Raw genomic sequence first — 16,891 nt, 5'->3', positions numbered from 1 at the left:
ATATTTATGCCATTGATACATCTTCCTATATAATAAAGAGCTAATATGCTAATTAGACCAAACAGCAGAACGACCTTCCGGACGAAGCCAGGGCTGCGAGGGCCAGCCAAGGCAGCTGGGGCTGCGAGGGCCAGCTGAGGCTGTGAGGGGCTGCGAGGGCCGGCTGGGGCTGCAAGGGTCAGCTGGAGCTGCAAGGGCTGGCCAGGGCTGCAAGGGCCAAGCCCCTCCACGAATTTCATGCATCGGGCCTCTAATATCTCTATATATAAAATCCCAGTGACCGGAATGGAGGAACAACCAGAACGACCAGAACAGCCGGTGGCTATGATGCACACTGCAGCAGCCAACCATCCTGATATGGGCCCCGATTGGCCCATAACACCCCGATCTGAGGTGGGGCCAGCCAGCCAACCGCCTGCGGCCCCTATTCCCTGCCAGCCCGGCCTGATGGGCCCCCATCGGGGCAGGCCGGCTGGACCCCACCCATGCACGAATTTGTGCACCAGGCCTCTAGTCTATATAATAAAGAGCCAGGGTCGTAATGACTGTTACGACCGAAGGATCGACCAGACCGGAAGGCAGTGCTGGGTTGCCGTGATGACCTCGCACTGACTGGGGCCGCTGCCGGCACCCTGACCCAGCACTGACTGCCTAGGGGGCTGCGGATCAGGCCCAGAGAGAGGCCTGCAGAGAGAGAGGCAGGGTCTGATCCGTAGCCTCTGTGGCAGCTGTTGATCAGAACTTGCCTCTCTTTCTCTCCTGGCCTGGCCAACAGCTGTGCCTCCATTTCTCTCCAGGCCTCTCCCAGGGCTGCTGATCAGCCCCGCCTTTAGGATCAGGCCCCGTTGATAGGCCCAGAGATGCTGACTGGCATAGAAACTGACCAATCAGAACCAAATCTGGGTGAATGTAAGGAGCCAATGGCTGCCTAGGAGGTGGAGCTTTTGATGCTGACTGGCATAGAAACTGACCAATCAGAACCAAATTGGCTGGCAGAGGAGGGCAGTTGAGGGCGAGATCAGGCCGGCAGGGGAGGGCAGTTAAGGGTGATCAGGCAGGCAGAGGCAGTTAGGGGTGATCAGGCAAGCAGGCAGAGAGGTTAAGGGCGATCAGGCAGGCAGGGAGAGAGGTTAGGGGCAATCAGGCAGGCAGGCAGGTGAGTGGTTAGGAGCCAGCGGTCCCAGATTGTGAGAGTGGTCGGACATCCCCCGAGGGGTCCCCGATTGGAGTGGGTGCAGTCTGGGCTGAGGGACCCCCCTGGACCTCTAGTATATATATATATATAAAAGCCTAAGCGACTGTTTGACCAGTAGCTATGATGCACGCTGACCATTAGGGAGCAGATGCTCAATGCACAGGCAGGGAAACATGGAACAGACTGAAGAATCTCAGAGGTAAGGGGGATGGGGGAGGGCTGGAGAGATTAACCAAAGATCTTGTATGCATACTAGAGGCCCGGTGGTACACGGGCTTGTGCATTGGTGGGGTCCCTTGGCCTGGCCTGCGGGGATTGGGCCTAATTCGTGCACCAGGCCTCCGATATCCCCCGAGGGATCCTGGATTGCGATAGGGCGCAGGCCAGGCCAAGGGACCCCTGATATGGGCCCCAGTCGGCCCCCAACGAGTCTGTGCACCAGGCCTCTAGTTTTGATATAATTTCTGTATATAGTGTGAGGTAAGGGTTTAACTTCATTCTCTTGCATATGGATATTCAATTGTCCCAGCATCATTTGTTGAAGAGACTCTCCTTTCTCCATTAAATTGTCTTGGCATCTTGGTTAAATATTAGTTAATTATATATAAATGTGTGGGTTTATGTCTGGTCTCTAAAGTTTATTACTACCACTTGCTTTTGTATGGCCTGAGTTTCTTGTTTTTCTCCCTGTTATAACAGGATCATGGAGTTGATAGCACCATTTTCCAGAATCCCAAAAAACTTCACCTGACTATTGGGATGTTGGTCCTTTTAAGTGAGCAAGAGATCCAGCAGACATGTGAGATGCTAAAGCAGTGCAAAGAGGAATTCATTGAGTGAGTAATCCACAGGTATGGGTAAGGGTGGTCACCTGTACTGGCTTTTTTGGGGTATCAAAGACTTGTTTTTGGACTAGAGAGTAGGGTGACATGGGAATGAGGTTTGTTGATTCACCCATTTGTAACACTTAACATTGAACCATTGTCTGAAAGGTTTAAAATGTACTTAAAGCATATATTTACAAATTTTTATGGAAAACCTTTACCTTAAAATATACTAGTTTAGTAGGCAAATTTTGTTTTAATAGGACATGCCATTATTTTCTCCAAAAGGAAATTATCTTCATTATCCATCAAAGAGTATAGACTACTATATTAGTTTTCTGTATTACTATAAGGTTGGTGGTTTAAAACAATATAAATGTACTATATACAGTAGTTCGGTGGGGAGAAGTCTGATATGGGTTTTACTGGGCTAAAATCAAGGTGTGGAAGGGTTGTGTTCCTTTCTGGAGGCTCTAGGGAAGAATCTGTTTCCTTGCCTTTCAAGTCCAGCTTCTAGCGGCCACACACATTCCTTGGCTAGTGGTCCCCTTCCTCTGTATTCAACTCTAGCAGCGTTGTATCTCTCTGACCCTTCTTCTATTGTCACACCTCTCTCTCTGGCCACAGCAGGGAAAAGTTTCTGTGTCTAAGGACTCTCATGATTTGATTGAGTCCATCCAGATAATCCGGGATAATCTCTCCATCTCAAACTCCATAACCTAAAGCACATCTGCCAAAGTCTCTGCCATATAAGATAGCGAATTTACAGATTCCAGATAGTAGGATGTGGGCATCTTTGGAGAGCCATTATTCTGCTTACCACGGTAATTCAACACTATAACTTGATTCTCTAGGAAAGTCTTCATTGTATTTCAGAAATGCAGACTTTAATTTTCTTTTTTTTAATACAGGTAATTTTGTGTAAATCAGTGTGAGGATACCAAAAGACTATCCAAGCAAATGTTTTGGCTCAGAGAAAACATTGCAGAATTGTTATTCTTTTTACTGTAAAATTTTAATTTACACATACATCAACCCAAGGAACACAACACAGTAAAACCTATATTGTCTTTATTTCAAAGAAGCATCTCTTCCCACCTCTCACTTTACTGCTTTTACTTAGGATTGATGAAGAACAAGGGAAATTTGAAAATTGACTCACTTGAGCCCAGCCAGAGTGGCTCAGTTGGTTGAGCATTGAGGAAGTCAACTGATCCATGTTTCTCCCTTCTCTCTCTCACTCTCTCTTTCTCTCCCTCCCTCCCCATCTCCCCTTGGGTGAGGATTTAAAAAAAAAGAAAGAAAATTGGCTCACTTGAATAGTTTTTAAAAATTTATTACAATATTCAGGTCTCATACTATTGTATCATTGCCTTGTAGAAATGGGTTATCTGGTTCATTGGGTGAAACAAGGTAAAAGGATTAAAAAATTTTCTCTAGTTATCTATAATAATAAAATCATAATATGCAAATTGACTGAACAGCAGAATGACTGTCTGGATGACATTCCGGACGACCATGCTATGACATGCACTGGCGCCAGGCCAGCCAAGGCGGGTGTGATGCGATTGGTCAGGGGGCCCCGTCATTGCCCCACGCCACTCTCTGCGGGGTGGCTGATGGGGGGGGAGTGTAGAGGCACTCCACGATTACCCCAAAGAGGGAGACCCAGGCCACCCTTTGAGCGAAGCTCGATTGCAGAGCCCTGGCCGGGTGGGCAGGGCCTCCCTCTGCTGGGCTATTGATCATGGAGCCCCGTGATCCATTGCCCCACAGAGGGAAGCCCAGGCCAGCCAAGCAATTGCACCCACGCCTATCGCCTGCAGAGGGAGGCAACTGGTGGCTGGGGAAGGGGGGGCAGCACCGACAGATGGCAAGCAGCGGCAGGGACGGGGCCAGCTGCCGGCAGCCAGGGGAAGGAAAGCCCTGATAGGCCCTGATTGCCAGCCAGGCCTAGGAACCCTACCCGAAGGATCCCAGATTGTGAGAGGGTGTAGGCCAGGGTGAGGGACAACCCCCCCCCCCCATGCACGAATTTCATGCACCCGGCCTCTAGTGTTGTATATAAAACTATTTAATACAATGACTTAATTTGTGGGCCTCTTCTCCTTTTCCATTGTTTTGAAGACAAAATATTTTTTTTGAGCAAAATCATAAGCTGATTGGGCTTACAGTCTGTTTATTCTTTCTGAATCTCAAACAGCAAATAATACTTATGTCTTGTTTACTCAGTAAGGAACATAACTTTTTTTTCAATCTTACCTGAAACTCAGAATAATTTGTATTTAGGTATTTATAATTTTCCTTGCAAAAAAGAAAACTTTATGCTTCACCTTACAAAGCAGAGCAATTTTACCTGGTTTAAGAATGAGTTCTGATACCATAACTCAGTGGTCGGCAAACTGCGGCTCGCGAGCCATATGCGGCTCGCGAGCCATATGCGGCTCGCGAGCCACGGTTTGCCGCTCCGTTGACTAATGAGTTTGCTGACCACTGCCTTAACTTATACCCAGGTTACTTTTTGCTAAACAAAACTGAAAGCAGCTGCATTTTCTTGGCTGCCATTGGAAGAATCCTGATAAAAATTTTTTTAAGGTGGATAAAATATTTGTTTAGAGAAGTATTTTTTTAACCTTATGAAAAATCACTTCACCATGTGTGAGAATGTAGCCATCTGCAATCCAGAGAATTCTCACCAAATCGGCAGAACCTTTATCTTGACTTCCCAGCCTCCAGATCTGTGAGAATAAATGTCTGTTGTTTCAGCCACCAAGTGTCTGGTATTTTGATGACAGACTGAGCAGATTAAGATACTGTAGCAGCTGTGTTTTCCTCACTGAACCAATTTTTTACTTTTTGCCTGTTGTTCCTGATTATATGGCACTGAATCTGATTGTCTTAGAATCCTGGAGTTTCCATAAGACACCAAACACTCATTAAATAAACTTTCTTCTTAAATGAAAAAAAAAATCGGGTCACAGGTTTTTAATCACTGAGGTTTTATCCTGAGCTATGTGAGGATTTAGCTGAGTTCCTCTTTTTATGTCTCTTGGTGCCTTTTGTGACTAAAGGCCAAATCTAAGCCCTTTAAGCATGTTGGGGTTGATGTGCATAGGCATTGAAGATCAGCCTTAATAGTTCCTAAGAATTTTTGACATGACAGGATGAAAACAGTAATTGTAGTTTTTCAAATTCAGCAAAGCTTTTGAAATAGGACAAAGTTACCCTGCCAAAAATCTGCAATGCAGGCAAAAAATTTTGAACATGCTCTTTTCAAGAAGCTGGGAAGATTTGAAATCAGCAAGTAAAACAATCCTCTCTGACCCTCTTCTCCCATGGTTCCCTCTGCCACACACACTTGTTTAGAAAGTATACAATGCAAAATTAATTTATTTCTGCGGAGGAGGATGAGACTCAGAATTGGTTGTTTGGATTGGTTAGAAGTACTAACCAATTTTTTCTCCTAAAAAGAAAAAATATCTCTTTTTTTAAAAAAGCCTATATTACAGGTCTAGTAAGTAAAATGTATCATCTAACCTTTTTTTTCTTTATTTTTGCTCTTTGATGTTAGCCTTTATATTTCAGTAAACAATGACATTTCTAACCTGAACCTTTTATGATGTAAAGATCTCAAATTAAAATATAAAAAATATGCCAAAACCGGTTTGGCTCAGTGGAAGAGCGTCAGCCTGCGGACTGAAGGGTCCCAGGTTCGATTTCGGTCCAGGGCATGTGACTTGGTTGCGGGCACATCCCCAGTAGGAGGTGTGCAGGAGGCAGCTGATCGATGTTTCTCTCTCATTGATGTTTCTGACTATCTATCACTCTTCCTTCCTCTCTGTAAAAAATCAATAAAATATATTTAAAAAAAATATATAAAAAATAAAAACATTGAGAATGAATAGATCAGTGTATAATTTGCTATAGTTTAATTTGATGGCTTTTAAAATTAAACTATTAAATATATATGGTTATATTGGAATTTAATTAAAACTGCGGTACTATATAGGTATTTTAAAGAAATGGATGGTTGAATATTTGTTTTAAATTTGGTGGTAGTTTTGAGTTTAAGGATGCTACCTGATGAGAAACAACTTTGATTTCAATTCTCAGGCTAAAGACTCGTGTAGCTATTTAGAATTGTTCACAGTGAATTATTTACAGTGTCCAGGAAACACTGAAGCTCTGCTTGTGTCCCTTGTGACTTTTCTTTGTGAGATATAGAGCGCAAACAGTGCAGTGGCTCTGAGTATATAGTCCGACAAATAGGCAGCACTCTGTAGCTCCAGCGTCACTCTACTTGTTCCTAAGTGTTCCCAGTAGGCCTGAGGTTAAACCAAATAAGTTAAAAAGGGACAAGAGTGAGGAGAGAAGAGGAGGAAAAATACCCATGGGCAAATGTTAGTTCCTAATTATTGCCTCAGATGTCACTGAATTGAAAAATGTGCTCACTGGTGTTCCAGGTGGAATAGTTTGGTCACTAAGACGAAGAGCATTTATCAGGCAAACCATCCTGTTCTTTAATCTCCCTCTTGATAAATCCTAGGGATAGGTTGAAAGAGTTTCAGTTTCTACTCATAAGGCAGGCTGTAGATCCTGCTTCATTTTTTTTTTTTTTTTTTTTTTTGTTCTTGGCATCTCTTCTCATTCCAAGGATTTGAGATCCTTTATAGTGAGGACATATATACAAAAGAAATGTTAAAGTCAGAGAGCTCAGAAACCATAGAGGTGGAATGGGGAGAAAATTCTACCTGAAAACCAAGGTAAGATAACTGTACTTGAGCATTAAAATTTAATGCTGTTTTCGAGCACCAGTATATTTGAACTAAATTCCAGAAAGAAACACAGCAGTTATTATAGTTCTTTTTTTAAAAAAATCCTCACATGAGGATATTTTTCCATTGATTTTTATAGAGAGTGGAAGAGAGGAGGAAAGACAGAGAGAAATATCGATGTGAGAGAAACATATCGATCACTTGCCCCCTGCACATGCCCTGACCTGGGCCCAGGCCTGGGAGGAGCCTGCTACCAACTGCATATGTCCTTGACTGCAATCTAATCCGGGAACTTCTGTCTACAGGCCGATGCTCTATCCACTGAGCCAAACCAGCTAGGGCTATAGTTCTTATCTGATAAAAAGGAGCATAACAACTTTTTAGGAGAGAATCTTTTTCTGGTTCTAAAGTCAAGAGAAAAACTGGTTGCATAAATCTTAACATAAATAACCCAGAATGATGATAAGCAGTATTTTTTACAGTTTTCCAGAAGATACAAGAATATTGTTCACATTTCTTTTTCTTGTATTGACCTTTAGAAGTTGAGGATATAATCTTCTTATATAAAAGGCTAATATGCAAAGTGTCCCCTTGGGAGTTCAACTGGGAGACCAGGAGTTCGATCGCTCGCTATGATGTGTGCTGACCACCTGGGGGTGGTGTGGAATGAAGGAAGACCCCGGCTGGCAGCCTGCAGCTGGGGAAGGAAGGCCCCTAATTGCCGGTCAGACCTAGGAACCCTAACTGTGCATGAATTTCGTGCACTGGGCCTCTAGTCCTATATAATAAAACCCTAATTTGCAAATCGACTGAATGGCGGAATGACCGGCAGAACGACTGGTCACTATGACATGCACTGACCACCAGAGGGCAGACGCTTAATGCAGGAGTTTCCCCCTGGTGGTCAGTGCGCTCCCAGAAGCCAGGCTCACTGCTGGCGAGGGCAGCTGCGGTGGTGGGAGCCTCTCCCGCCTCCGCTGCAGGCGGGTGGTAAGGAGCAAGGGGTCCCGGACTGCAAGAGGGATCCCGGACTGCGAGAGGGCGGGCTGAGGGACATACACACCCCCACCTCCAGTGCACGAATTTCGTGCAGCGGGCCTCTAGTATTAAATATTAACCTAGTGAGAACATTTTAGTGGGAAACTAAACTAATGATATGGTGCTTTCTGGTGATCTGACTGTGCAGGGTTAAAGCTGAAAAAATGTAGAGGAATGTATGGTTAGTATTAAACTGTTTTAAGAAAAAGTTTGTTGCCTACATTTTGATAGGATTAAATAGCAGTCTTTCATTTGAATTTTTTTTTAATATATATTTTATTGATTTTTTTACAGAGAGGAAGGGAGAGGGATAGAGAGTTAGAAACATCGATGAGAGAGAAACATCGATCAGCTGCCTCTTGTACAACCCCTAGTGGGGATGTGCCCACAACCAAGGTACATGCCCTTGACCAGAATCGAACCTGGGACCCTTCAGTCCGCAGGCCAACGCTCTATCCACTGAGCCAAACCAGTTAGGGTTCATTTGAATTCTTTGACTATTACTTGGAATGGAGATACACTGTATTGTTGATTGAAGCTACAGGCCTCAGATAATAGTTCAGAGATTGGCTTGTGTTTTTGGAATATCCCACTTATTAGAGGTACTTATAGGATACTTATGATCAAGGCTGTAATTTTTCTCTTCAAATATCTGTCTAGAATAGTTCAATTATTTAGTTTTTTATTGAGATAAATTCTGATCTTATGCAGTAATAATGGCCTTGAAGTTTTAAATGAATCTTTACCATTGGGATTCCTAGACAACAAATAGTATTTTATGACTTTAATTCAATATCAAGAGAACTTTTTTGTTTTGCCTTTTGGAATTGTCTTTTGGTGCATCCTAGCAGCCTTTTGTTTTTGAGCCAGTACCACATTTTATTCAATAACAGTATCACATGTGTCCACATTCTTCTCAAAATTGTCCAGAACAGCTTCTCCCTTTATAGAACATCAAGTCAGTGTTTACCAGAGATTTATGGAGTACCTATTTTATGTAAGGCAATGTGCCAGGTGCTGGGGATATAGGCGTGGACAAGATGGATGTAGCCCCTGGCTTCCGGGGCTTGGAGAAGGCTGCGTGTGGTGAGCTGAATTTTAGTTGGGTTTTAGCCTGGCCCAGCAAGGCTTTCTCTGGTTGAAGTATAAGTCTATTTTAGGGTCTGGGAAAAAAGCAAGGTGGTGGGCTTCACTTAGCATGAAAGTATTACATGTTAGTTTAATGAGTTAAGACAAATGTAACCACACCCAAATCAAGATGTAGAACATTGCCATTACCTCATGAAGATCCTTCATGCTTTATCCGTTTCCAGTAAATTCACTTATTTGAGGAGTAATTACCGTTCTGATTTCTTTTTTTTTTTTTAAATATATTTTATTGATATTTTACAGAGAGAAAGGGAGAGGGATAGAGAGTTAGAAACATCAACGAGAGAGAAACATCGATCAGCTGCCTCCTGCACACCTCCTACTGGGGTTGTGCCCACAACCAAGGTACGTGCCCTTGACCGGAATCAAACCCGGGACCTTTCAGTCCGCAGGCTGACGCTCTGTCCACTGAGCCACACCGGTTTCGGCCGTTCTGATTTCTATTACCATAGGTCAGTGGTCGGCAAACTGCGGCTTGCGAGCCACCGCGGTTTGCCGCTCTGTTGACTAATGAGTTTGCCGACCACTACCATAGGTTAATCTGGCTTGTCCTTTAATGTCATATATATTGAATCATTTGGTATATATACTTTTTGTGTTTGGCTTCTTTTGCATATTTTAAAAATTTTTAACTTTTTAATAGAGAATACATTTACATGGTTCAAAAATTTAAAGGTACAAAGGATATGCATTGAAGAGTTTTCTTCCCACTGCTATCCCACCAAGCACCCTGCTATCCTCTCTAAAGGCAACAGATGTTAGCAGTGTCTTTGTTTCTTTCCAGAGATTTTATGTATGTACAAGCAAATATATATGTGTATATATATTTTTTTTCTTATCCCCATTTTTTTTCATAAATAGTAGTATATACATTGCTGTGTACTTTTAAAAAATATATTTTTATTGATTTCAGAGAGAAAGGGAGAGGGGAGAGAGAGAGAAGCATCAATGATGAGATAGAATCATTGATCAGCTGCCTCCTACACACCCCCTACTGGGGATCGAACCTACCCACCCGGGCATGTGCCCTTGACTGGAATCAAACCCTGGAACCTTCAGTCCCCAGGCCGATGCTATATCCACTGAGCCAAACCAGCTAGGGCCTTTTTTTAAACTTAAAAAGATAAAAGATAATCATTACGTATTAGTACCTGAAAAGCTTCCTTAGTTTTGAATGGCTTATTTATTGCTCATAGTGTTTTGATTTATTTAATCTGTCCTATGTTATTGGACATTTAGCCTGTTACCAATCTTTTGTTACTCCAAACAATGCATCAGTCAAAACCCTATTGCATCATATCAGGAGGCACGTAATGTTTGGTCGTTTCTTTTGTGTGTGTGTGATAAGCTTGATCAGTCAGTTTGAGAGTGATCAGCCTGATCCATTGTTTAGAGGGGTCTCTTTATATTTCCTCCAGCCTTTTGTCTAAGTTTTAGCATCCATTGGGGAGCTTGCATAGATCCATTGTTTTATCTGGAGTTGCAAAATGGTGATACTCTAATTCCGTCATTACTTCTGCATTTATCAGTTGGAATTCTTCTGTAAAGAACTGTTCTTTATCAGCTACCATTGCATATGTAGCTGAATTCATAATTATTTCATTAGGGTTGGTTCCTATAAATTGGGTTGTCTGAGCAAAGGGTTTCTTTTATTTATTTTTTTATTTTTATTTTTTTAAAGATATATTTTATTAATTTTTTACAGAGAGGAAGAGAGAGGAGAGGGATAGAGAGCTAGAAACATCGATGAGAGAGAAACATCGATCAGCTGCCTCCTGCACACCTCCCACTGGGGATGTGCCCGCAACCAAGGTACGTGCCCCTGACCGGAATCGAACCTGGGACCTTTCAGTCCGCAGGCCGACGCTCTATCCACTGAGCCAAACCGGTTTCGGCAAGGGTTTCTTTTATTGAAGACTTTTTATAAATATTGTCAAATTGTAAGATGTGATATTAGCTTTTATACCTCCATCATTGTTATATGAATGAAATACTGTGCAACTTGTAGATATAATGATGTAAAACCTCAGAGATGGTCAACACATCAATTGTCTTTGTCTATCAGAACTATCATTGCTTGCCTTTTTCTTAGAGTGCTTTTTAGTGTGACTTTGGAAATACTAGTGTTTCTAGTCTATGTGCATTAAACATGTATTCATTTTGAAATTAGAAGGATGGTTAAATAATGTTGTTAGTAAAAAAATCCAACAACTTAATTTTTGTAGTTTGACTATGTATATTAACCATGTTTCAAAATATAAATAAATATAAAAATCTAATGGTTTTTCCTTTGCAGCGACATTTCTGGGGGCAAACCCCTAGAAGTAGAGATGGAAGGGATAGAATACATGAACGATGATCCTGGCATGGTGGATGTTCTTTATGCCAAAGTTCATATGAAAGATGGCTCCAACAGGTATGTTTCTGGAACACTTCTTTGTTTTAATCAGGAGCTGCCTAAAAGCATCCCTGGAAGTTCAGCTAGTTTTGATTCCTTTTCTTTAAGACCTTATTATTGCAAAGAGTGTGTCAATTCCTCTTCTTTTTTTAAAATAGTAAGCTGATATCTTGAAAGAGGAATTTGTTGTAGGAAAAAGTACTTTAGTCTGATAATTATGAAGTTACTTGGATGGTAGATATTGACAGTAGCAATCTAGTTTTTTTTTTTTTTTTAAATATATTTTATTGATATTTTACAGAGAGGAAGGGAGAGGGACAGAGAGCTAGAAACATCGATGAGAGAGAAACATCGATCAGCTGCCTCCTGCACACCTCCCACTGGGGATGTGCCCGCAACCAAGGTACATGCCCTTAACGGGAATCGAACCCGGGACCCCTCAGTCCGCAGGCCGACGCTCTATCCACTGAGCCAGACCAGTTTCGGCAGCAATCTAGTTTTTATGGAACTCAGTGCTTCCTTCATGTATTCCAGGATAATAGGAGGCAGGAAGGGTGGCATTTTAGGTTATTAGTTACAAAAGTGAAATAATGCAGATTTAGTGAATACCCAGGCAAATGGGGATGATAACTATATAAATTTCATAAGATTATTAGGACTGAATTAATCTATATAAAATGCTTTAGAATAGTGCTTGGCATATATACTAACTCATCAAAACATACATCAACAAATGTTTAGCCTTGGCCGGTGTGGCTCACTTGGTTGGAGTGTAGTCTGGTACACCGAAAGGTGGTGGGTTCAATCCCTAGTCAAGGCATGTTTGGGAAGGCAACCGATAAATATTTCTCTCTCACATCGATGTTTCTCTCTCTCTCCTTTTCCCTCTCTCTAAAATAAATAAGCATGTCCTTGGGTGAGGATTAAAAAAAGTTAATGCCCTAGTGGGTTTGGCTCAGTGGATAGAACATGGCCTGTGGACTGAAGGGTCCCGGGTTCAATTCTGGTCAATGGCACATGCTCAGGTTGCAGACTTGATCCCCAGTAGGGGATGTGCAGGAGGCAGCCAGTCAGTGATTCTCTCTCATCATTGATGTTTCTATCTCTCCCTCTGCCTCTCAGAAATCAATAAAAATATATTTTTTTAAAAGTACTATTTTTTATTTTTGTTTATTACCACACCTGCAACCCAAGCTATTTCTGAGGCTATACTAGGCATCCAGAGCCATTGCAGGTTTTGGTGAGCAGAGGAACCGAACTTGGTAAGCAGAAGAACCCAACTTGAATTAGTTTGTTTTTGTGTGATCTTTTCATTAAGGTAACTTAGAGCAGAGCTCACACTGAACCAGAAACCATCTAGAGACATGACTTCTTTCATTCTGCATAATGTCTTCAAGATTAATTCATGTTGTAGCATGTATCAATACTTCTTTTTTTTTAAATATATAGTGTTTTTTTATATTGATTTCAGAGAGGAAGGGAGAGGGAGAGATAGTAAACATCAATGATGAGAGAGAATCATTGATCTGTTGCCTCCTGCATGCCCCCTACTGGGGATTGAGCTTGCAACCCAGGCGCCCACAGGTGCCCACAGTGGGAATGTAACGTTGACCTTCTGGTTCATAGGTCAATGCTCAACCAATGAGCTAAGCTGGCCAGGCAATAGTTCATTTCTTTTTATGGCTGAGTAATATTTCATTGTGTGGAATTATTTTTTTTATTCATCAGTTGATAGACATTTGGGTTGTTTCTACCTGTTGGCTATTGTGAATAGAACTGTTTTCAATTCTTTTGGGCTGACTCACTTTTTAAATGATTGAAGTCATGGTTTTGATTCCCTTGCTTAACCTTGTAATTTTATAGGGCATCATAGTCACTCAGCCTGACTGCTATTAATTTGTTTTCTTATCCTGTGTTATGGAATTTACTTAATTTTTGTCAGTATTAGTATAAACTTTATTGTTGTAAGACTAATATCTGTGATGGTCTTATGCAGTTAACATGAAGCTATAAGAAAAATATACATGGAATTACAGTGTCTCATGAAATAAACTAGTGAATATTTCCTAATTTAGGCCTTCAAGTCTGTTTTTTATTTTTATTTTTCCCCTCTTTTTCCATCCTTCTCCCACCTGTTCCCCTTCCCCGCCCTCTCTCCTCCCAGCCCCCTCCCTTCCCTGTCTCCTCCTTATCTCCTCTCCCTCTCCTTTCCTCCCTCTCCTCTGCTCAACTACACTGCTTCACTCTTTATTCTGGCCCCCACTTTGCAGGCCACCCTCCTCTCCTGTACTGAACCCCGTTCTTGTCTCTGTCCCGTTGGCCAGTACAGAAACTAGAACAGAATGTTCCCATGTCTCTGGGCTCCTCTCTGCCTAGCTTGGCTAAGGACCTAAGCCGAGACTCCCCCGTCTGCAAGTGCAACTCTAGCAGCACTGTTACATGCCATGTAAAGGAAGTTGGGTGTTCATTTGATCATTTGTTTATTTAACAAAAAGTTATTGAATGCCCCCTTTGTGCCAGGCACTGTGCTAGGCTTTGAATATAGAATAGAATAAAGCCAGACACAGCCGTTGTCCCCATGTAGTTTACAGATTAGTGGAGAAAGCAGATGTTAACAAATAGCAAATATATAACTGCAAAGTGTGATAAAGACAAAGCAGGGAGAAGTGTGGTGCTCTACTAAAGAGAGAAAATATTATGATGGGGTGGGCAGGGTCAAGAAAAGCCTCTCTAAGGAATTGATACTGAATTGGGATCTAAAGGAGTTTACAGACAAAGGAGGTGGGAAGGCTGTCCTCACCTTTTGCTTCAGGCAAAAGAAAATCGGAGCAAAAGCCCTGAGGTAAGAAAAAGCCTAGCATATTCCAGTAAGGATGCGGCATCGTGAGATGAGATGGCCATGTGAAGAGATTAAAGGGACTTGGATTGAGACAGTAGCAATAGATAGAAAAAGAAAAGAAAAAAGAAAAGAAAAGATTAAATACAAGTAGAATAAATAAAAAGAAATCCATATCAGGATAAATCATAGTGGAATTACAGAACACTAAAGACAAAGGAAAAAATCCTAAGTCACCTACAAAGTATTGACAATTATAAGAACAGTGGACTTCTCAGGATCAACAACAGAAGCCAAAACAACAGAATATTTTTGAGAGAAAATAATGGTCAACCTGGAATTGTGTATTCAGGAAAAAATTTTTTAAAAACAAAGGTGAAATAAAGACTTCTATAGATGAACAAAAACTCAGAGGTATCTGCAGTAAAGGAACTTCTAAAGGATATATTTCAGGAAAAAGAAAATGAATCAGAAAGCTGGGCGTGCAAGAAGGATAGTATGAGATGCAGAAAGGAATGTTGAGTACATAAAATGGAAAACATTGTTTATATAATTGGAGAGTTTTAAAAAGACTTAACATTGTTCACCTAACATAAATGTTAGCTAATAGCATGCAAGTCAGGACTAAGGGGAATTCTGGAGCTGAAGTATTTTAGAGATTTTTTTATTATTTGGGAAAGGGTTGTTAAGGTATTATTTTAACTTTGTTAAGATAAATGTGCATAATAAAATTTCAAAAGTAAGTCTGAAAATAGTGGGAGTAAATTTCAAAGAAATAGAAAAAGGAACAAATACAAATTCAGCCCAAATAAGGTTAAGTAGTATAGAAAAGAAGTGGAATGAGTGGAAATTAAAAAGTATGGTGGTAGTAAAAGCCCACACATATAATACTTATATGTTAATGAAATAAACTCATCATTTAAGAAAGGTTTTATAAGATTAGATATAAACAAAATCTAGTTATATGCTCTTTACTAGAGACACATCCACAGCATGAAGTTGTGAAATTCCAAACAGGCCTCCCCAAAGTGTGCTGCTTTGGCATATGAATTATTTTGAGCTGAAGTCAATTGAGACTCTGCAGGCTCAAGAGAAACTCTTACCTCTTTCTAAAAGAATTTATATTAGGGACCTTGCCCATAGTAAGAGTTATCATCAGAAGTAACTTTTTATGGCCTATCTATATGACAGGGCAAACTTCTAATTACTGAACATCTGCTCTTATTGTCCTACAAACGACCTTCCTCTCCTCTGAAGTCCCAAGGTGCCTTACCTCATCCTTAGTTCAGAATGTCATGTAATACCTTATTTTCCCTTTCTGTCTTTGAACCTCTTATGTATGGGGGGTTTCTGACACTCATGTATGTGGGGTTCCCATACATACTTATGTAATAAAATTTGATTGTTTTCTCTTATTAATAAGTCTCATGGAGATTTAGTTATAAGACCAGCAGAAAAGAACCTTGAAAGTTAGAGGAAAGTTTTTTTTTCTCTCCCCAACAGTTGAAATAATAGAAAGGAAAAAGATACACTAGGCAAATACCAAAAGAAAGTACCAGAATGAATATCAAACATGATAGGCTTACAGAAAAATATATTATTAGCAATAGAGAGGACTGTTACATAATGATAAAAGGTTCAATTTACCAGGAAGATGTAATAATTCTAAACTTGTATGAACAAACAGAACAGCCTCAAAATAGATTAAGCCAAATTTGTATAATTAATATTTTATTGGGAAGAAATTCAAAGGTCAAGCAGTAAAGAATTCATGTTCCTTTCAGGGTCATGAAACAGTTGAAGCAAATTGATTACATAATAGATCATAAAGTAAGACTTAATAAATTTCAATGAGTTGGTATCTTACAAATCACATTTTCTCACCAGAAATAAAACAAAGTTATCTACAATTACCAAGTTATTAGTAAAATTTAGCAGTGATTGGCTATAAAATTAGTATAATAAAATCAATTGCTTTTCTATACACCAGTAACAAACACAAAACACCATTTTAAAAAGACACCATCCATTTACAGTAGCAACAAAGACCATAAGGTACTTAGGAATAAATATAACAAAGTTTATGCAAGACTTTTTTGCAGAAAATTATAAATAAATTGAGAGATACCCATGTTCATTGATAAACTTAGTTTCATAAAGATGTTAATTCTCCCCAAATGGTTTTATATACATTTAATGCAATTTATATACTATACTAGAGGCCTAGCACGAAATTCATGCCCTGGGGAGGGGTGGGTGTCCCTCAGCCCAGCCTGCACCCTCTCCAATCTGGGGCCCCTTGGGGGATCGGTCCTAAACTGGCAGTCGGACATCCCTCTCACAATCCAGAACTGCTGGCTCCTAACCACTCGCCTGCCTGCCAGCCTGATCGCCCCCTAACCACTCCCCTGCCGGCCTGATTGATGCCTAACTGCTCCCCTGCCAGCCCGATCACCCCCATTTACCCTCCCCTGCTGGCCCGATCACCCCCATCTGCCCTTCCCTGCTGGCCCAATTGCCCCCATCTCCCCTCCCCTGCCGGCCTGATTGCCCCCAACTGCCCTCCCCTGTAGGCCTGGTCACCCCCAACTGCTCTCCCCTGCTGGCCTTATTGCCCACAACTGCCCTCCCCTGCCGGCCATCTTGTGGCGGCCATCTTGTGATGGTGTGGGGGTG

The 16,891-nt window shown here is 41.3% G+C and overlaps 1 protein-coding gene across 10 annotated transcripts in view; it reads left to right on the top strand.

The window, feature by feature from the left end:
• Nucleotides 1-16,891, top strand: part of ASCC1 (activating signal cointegrator 1 complex subunit 1) — a gene marked incomplete at its 5' end in the record, with an annotated part of 127,485 nt that overhangs the window by 47,711 nt on the left and 62,883 nt on the right. For all 10 annotated transcript variants that reach the window (XR_013959058.1, XM_080642096.1, XM_080642094.1 and 7 more), the window contains 2 exons: nt 1,895-2,031; nt 11,278-11,397. Coding sequence is in view for 9 of the 10 variants with exons in the window: in XM_080642096.1 (XP_080498222.1) it covers nt 1,895-2,031; nt 11,278-11,397 (257 nt within the window). The remainder of the gene's footprint in view (nt 1-1,894; nt 2,032-11,277; nt 11,398-16,891) is intronic.

Source organism: Plecotus auritus (assembly GCF_963455305.1).
Source record: "Plecotus auritus genome assembly, chromosome: 9".
Taxonomy (NCBI): domain Eukaryota; kingdom Metazoa; phylum Chordata; class Mammalia; order Chiroptera; family Vespertilionidae; genus Plecotus; species Plecotus auritus.
Note: the sequence above shows the minus strand (reverse complement) of the source record. Positions and strands in the feature narration are given on the sequence as shown.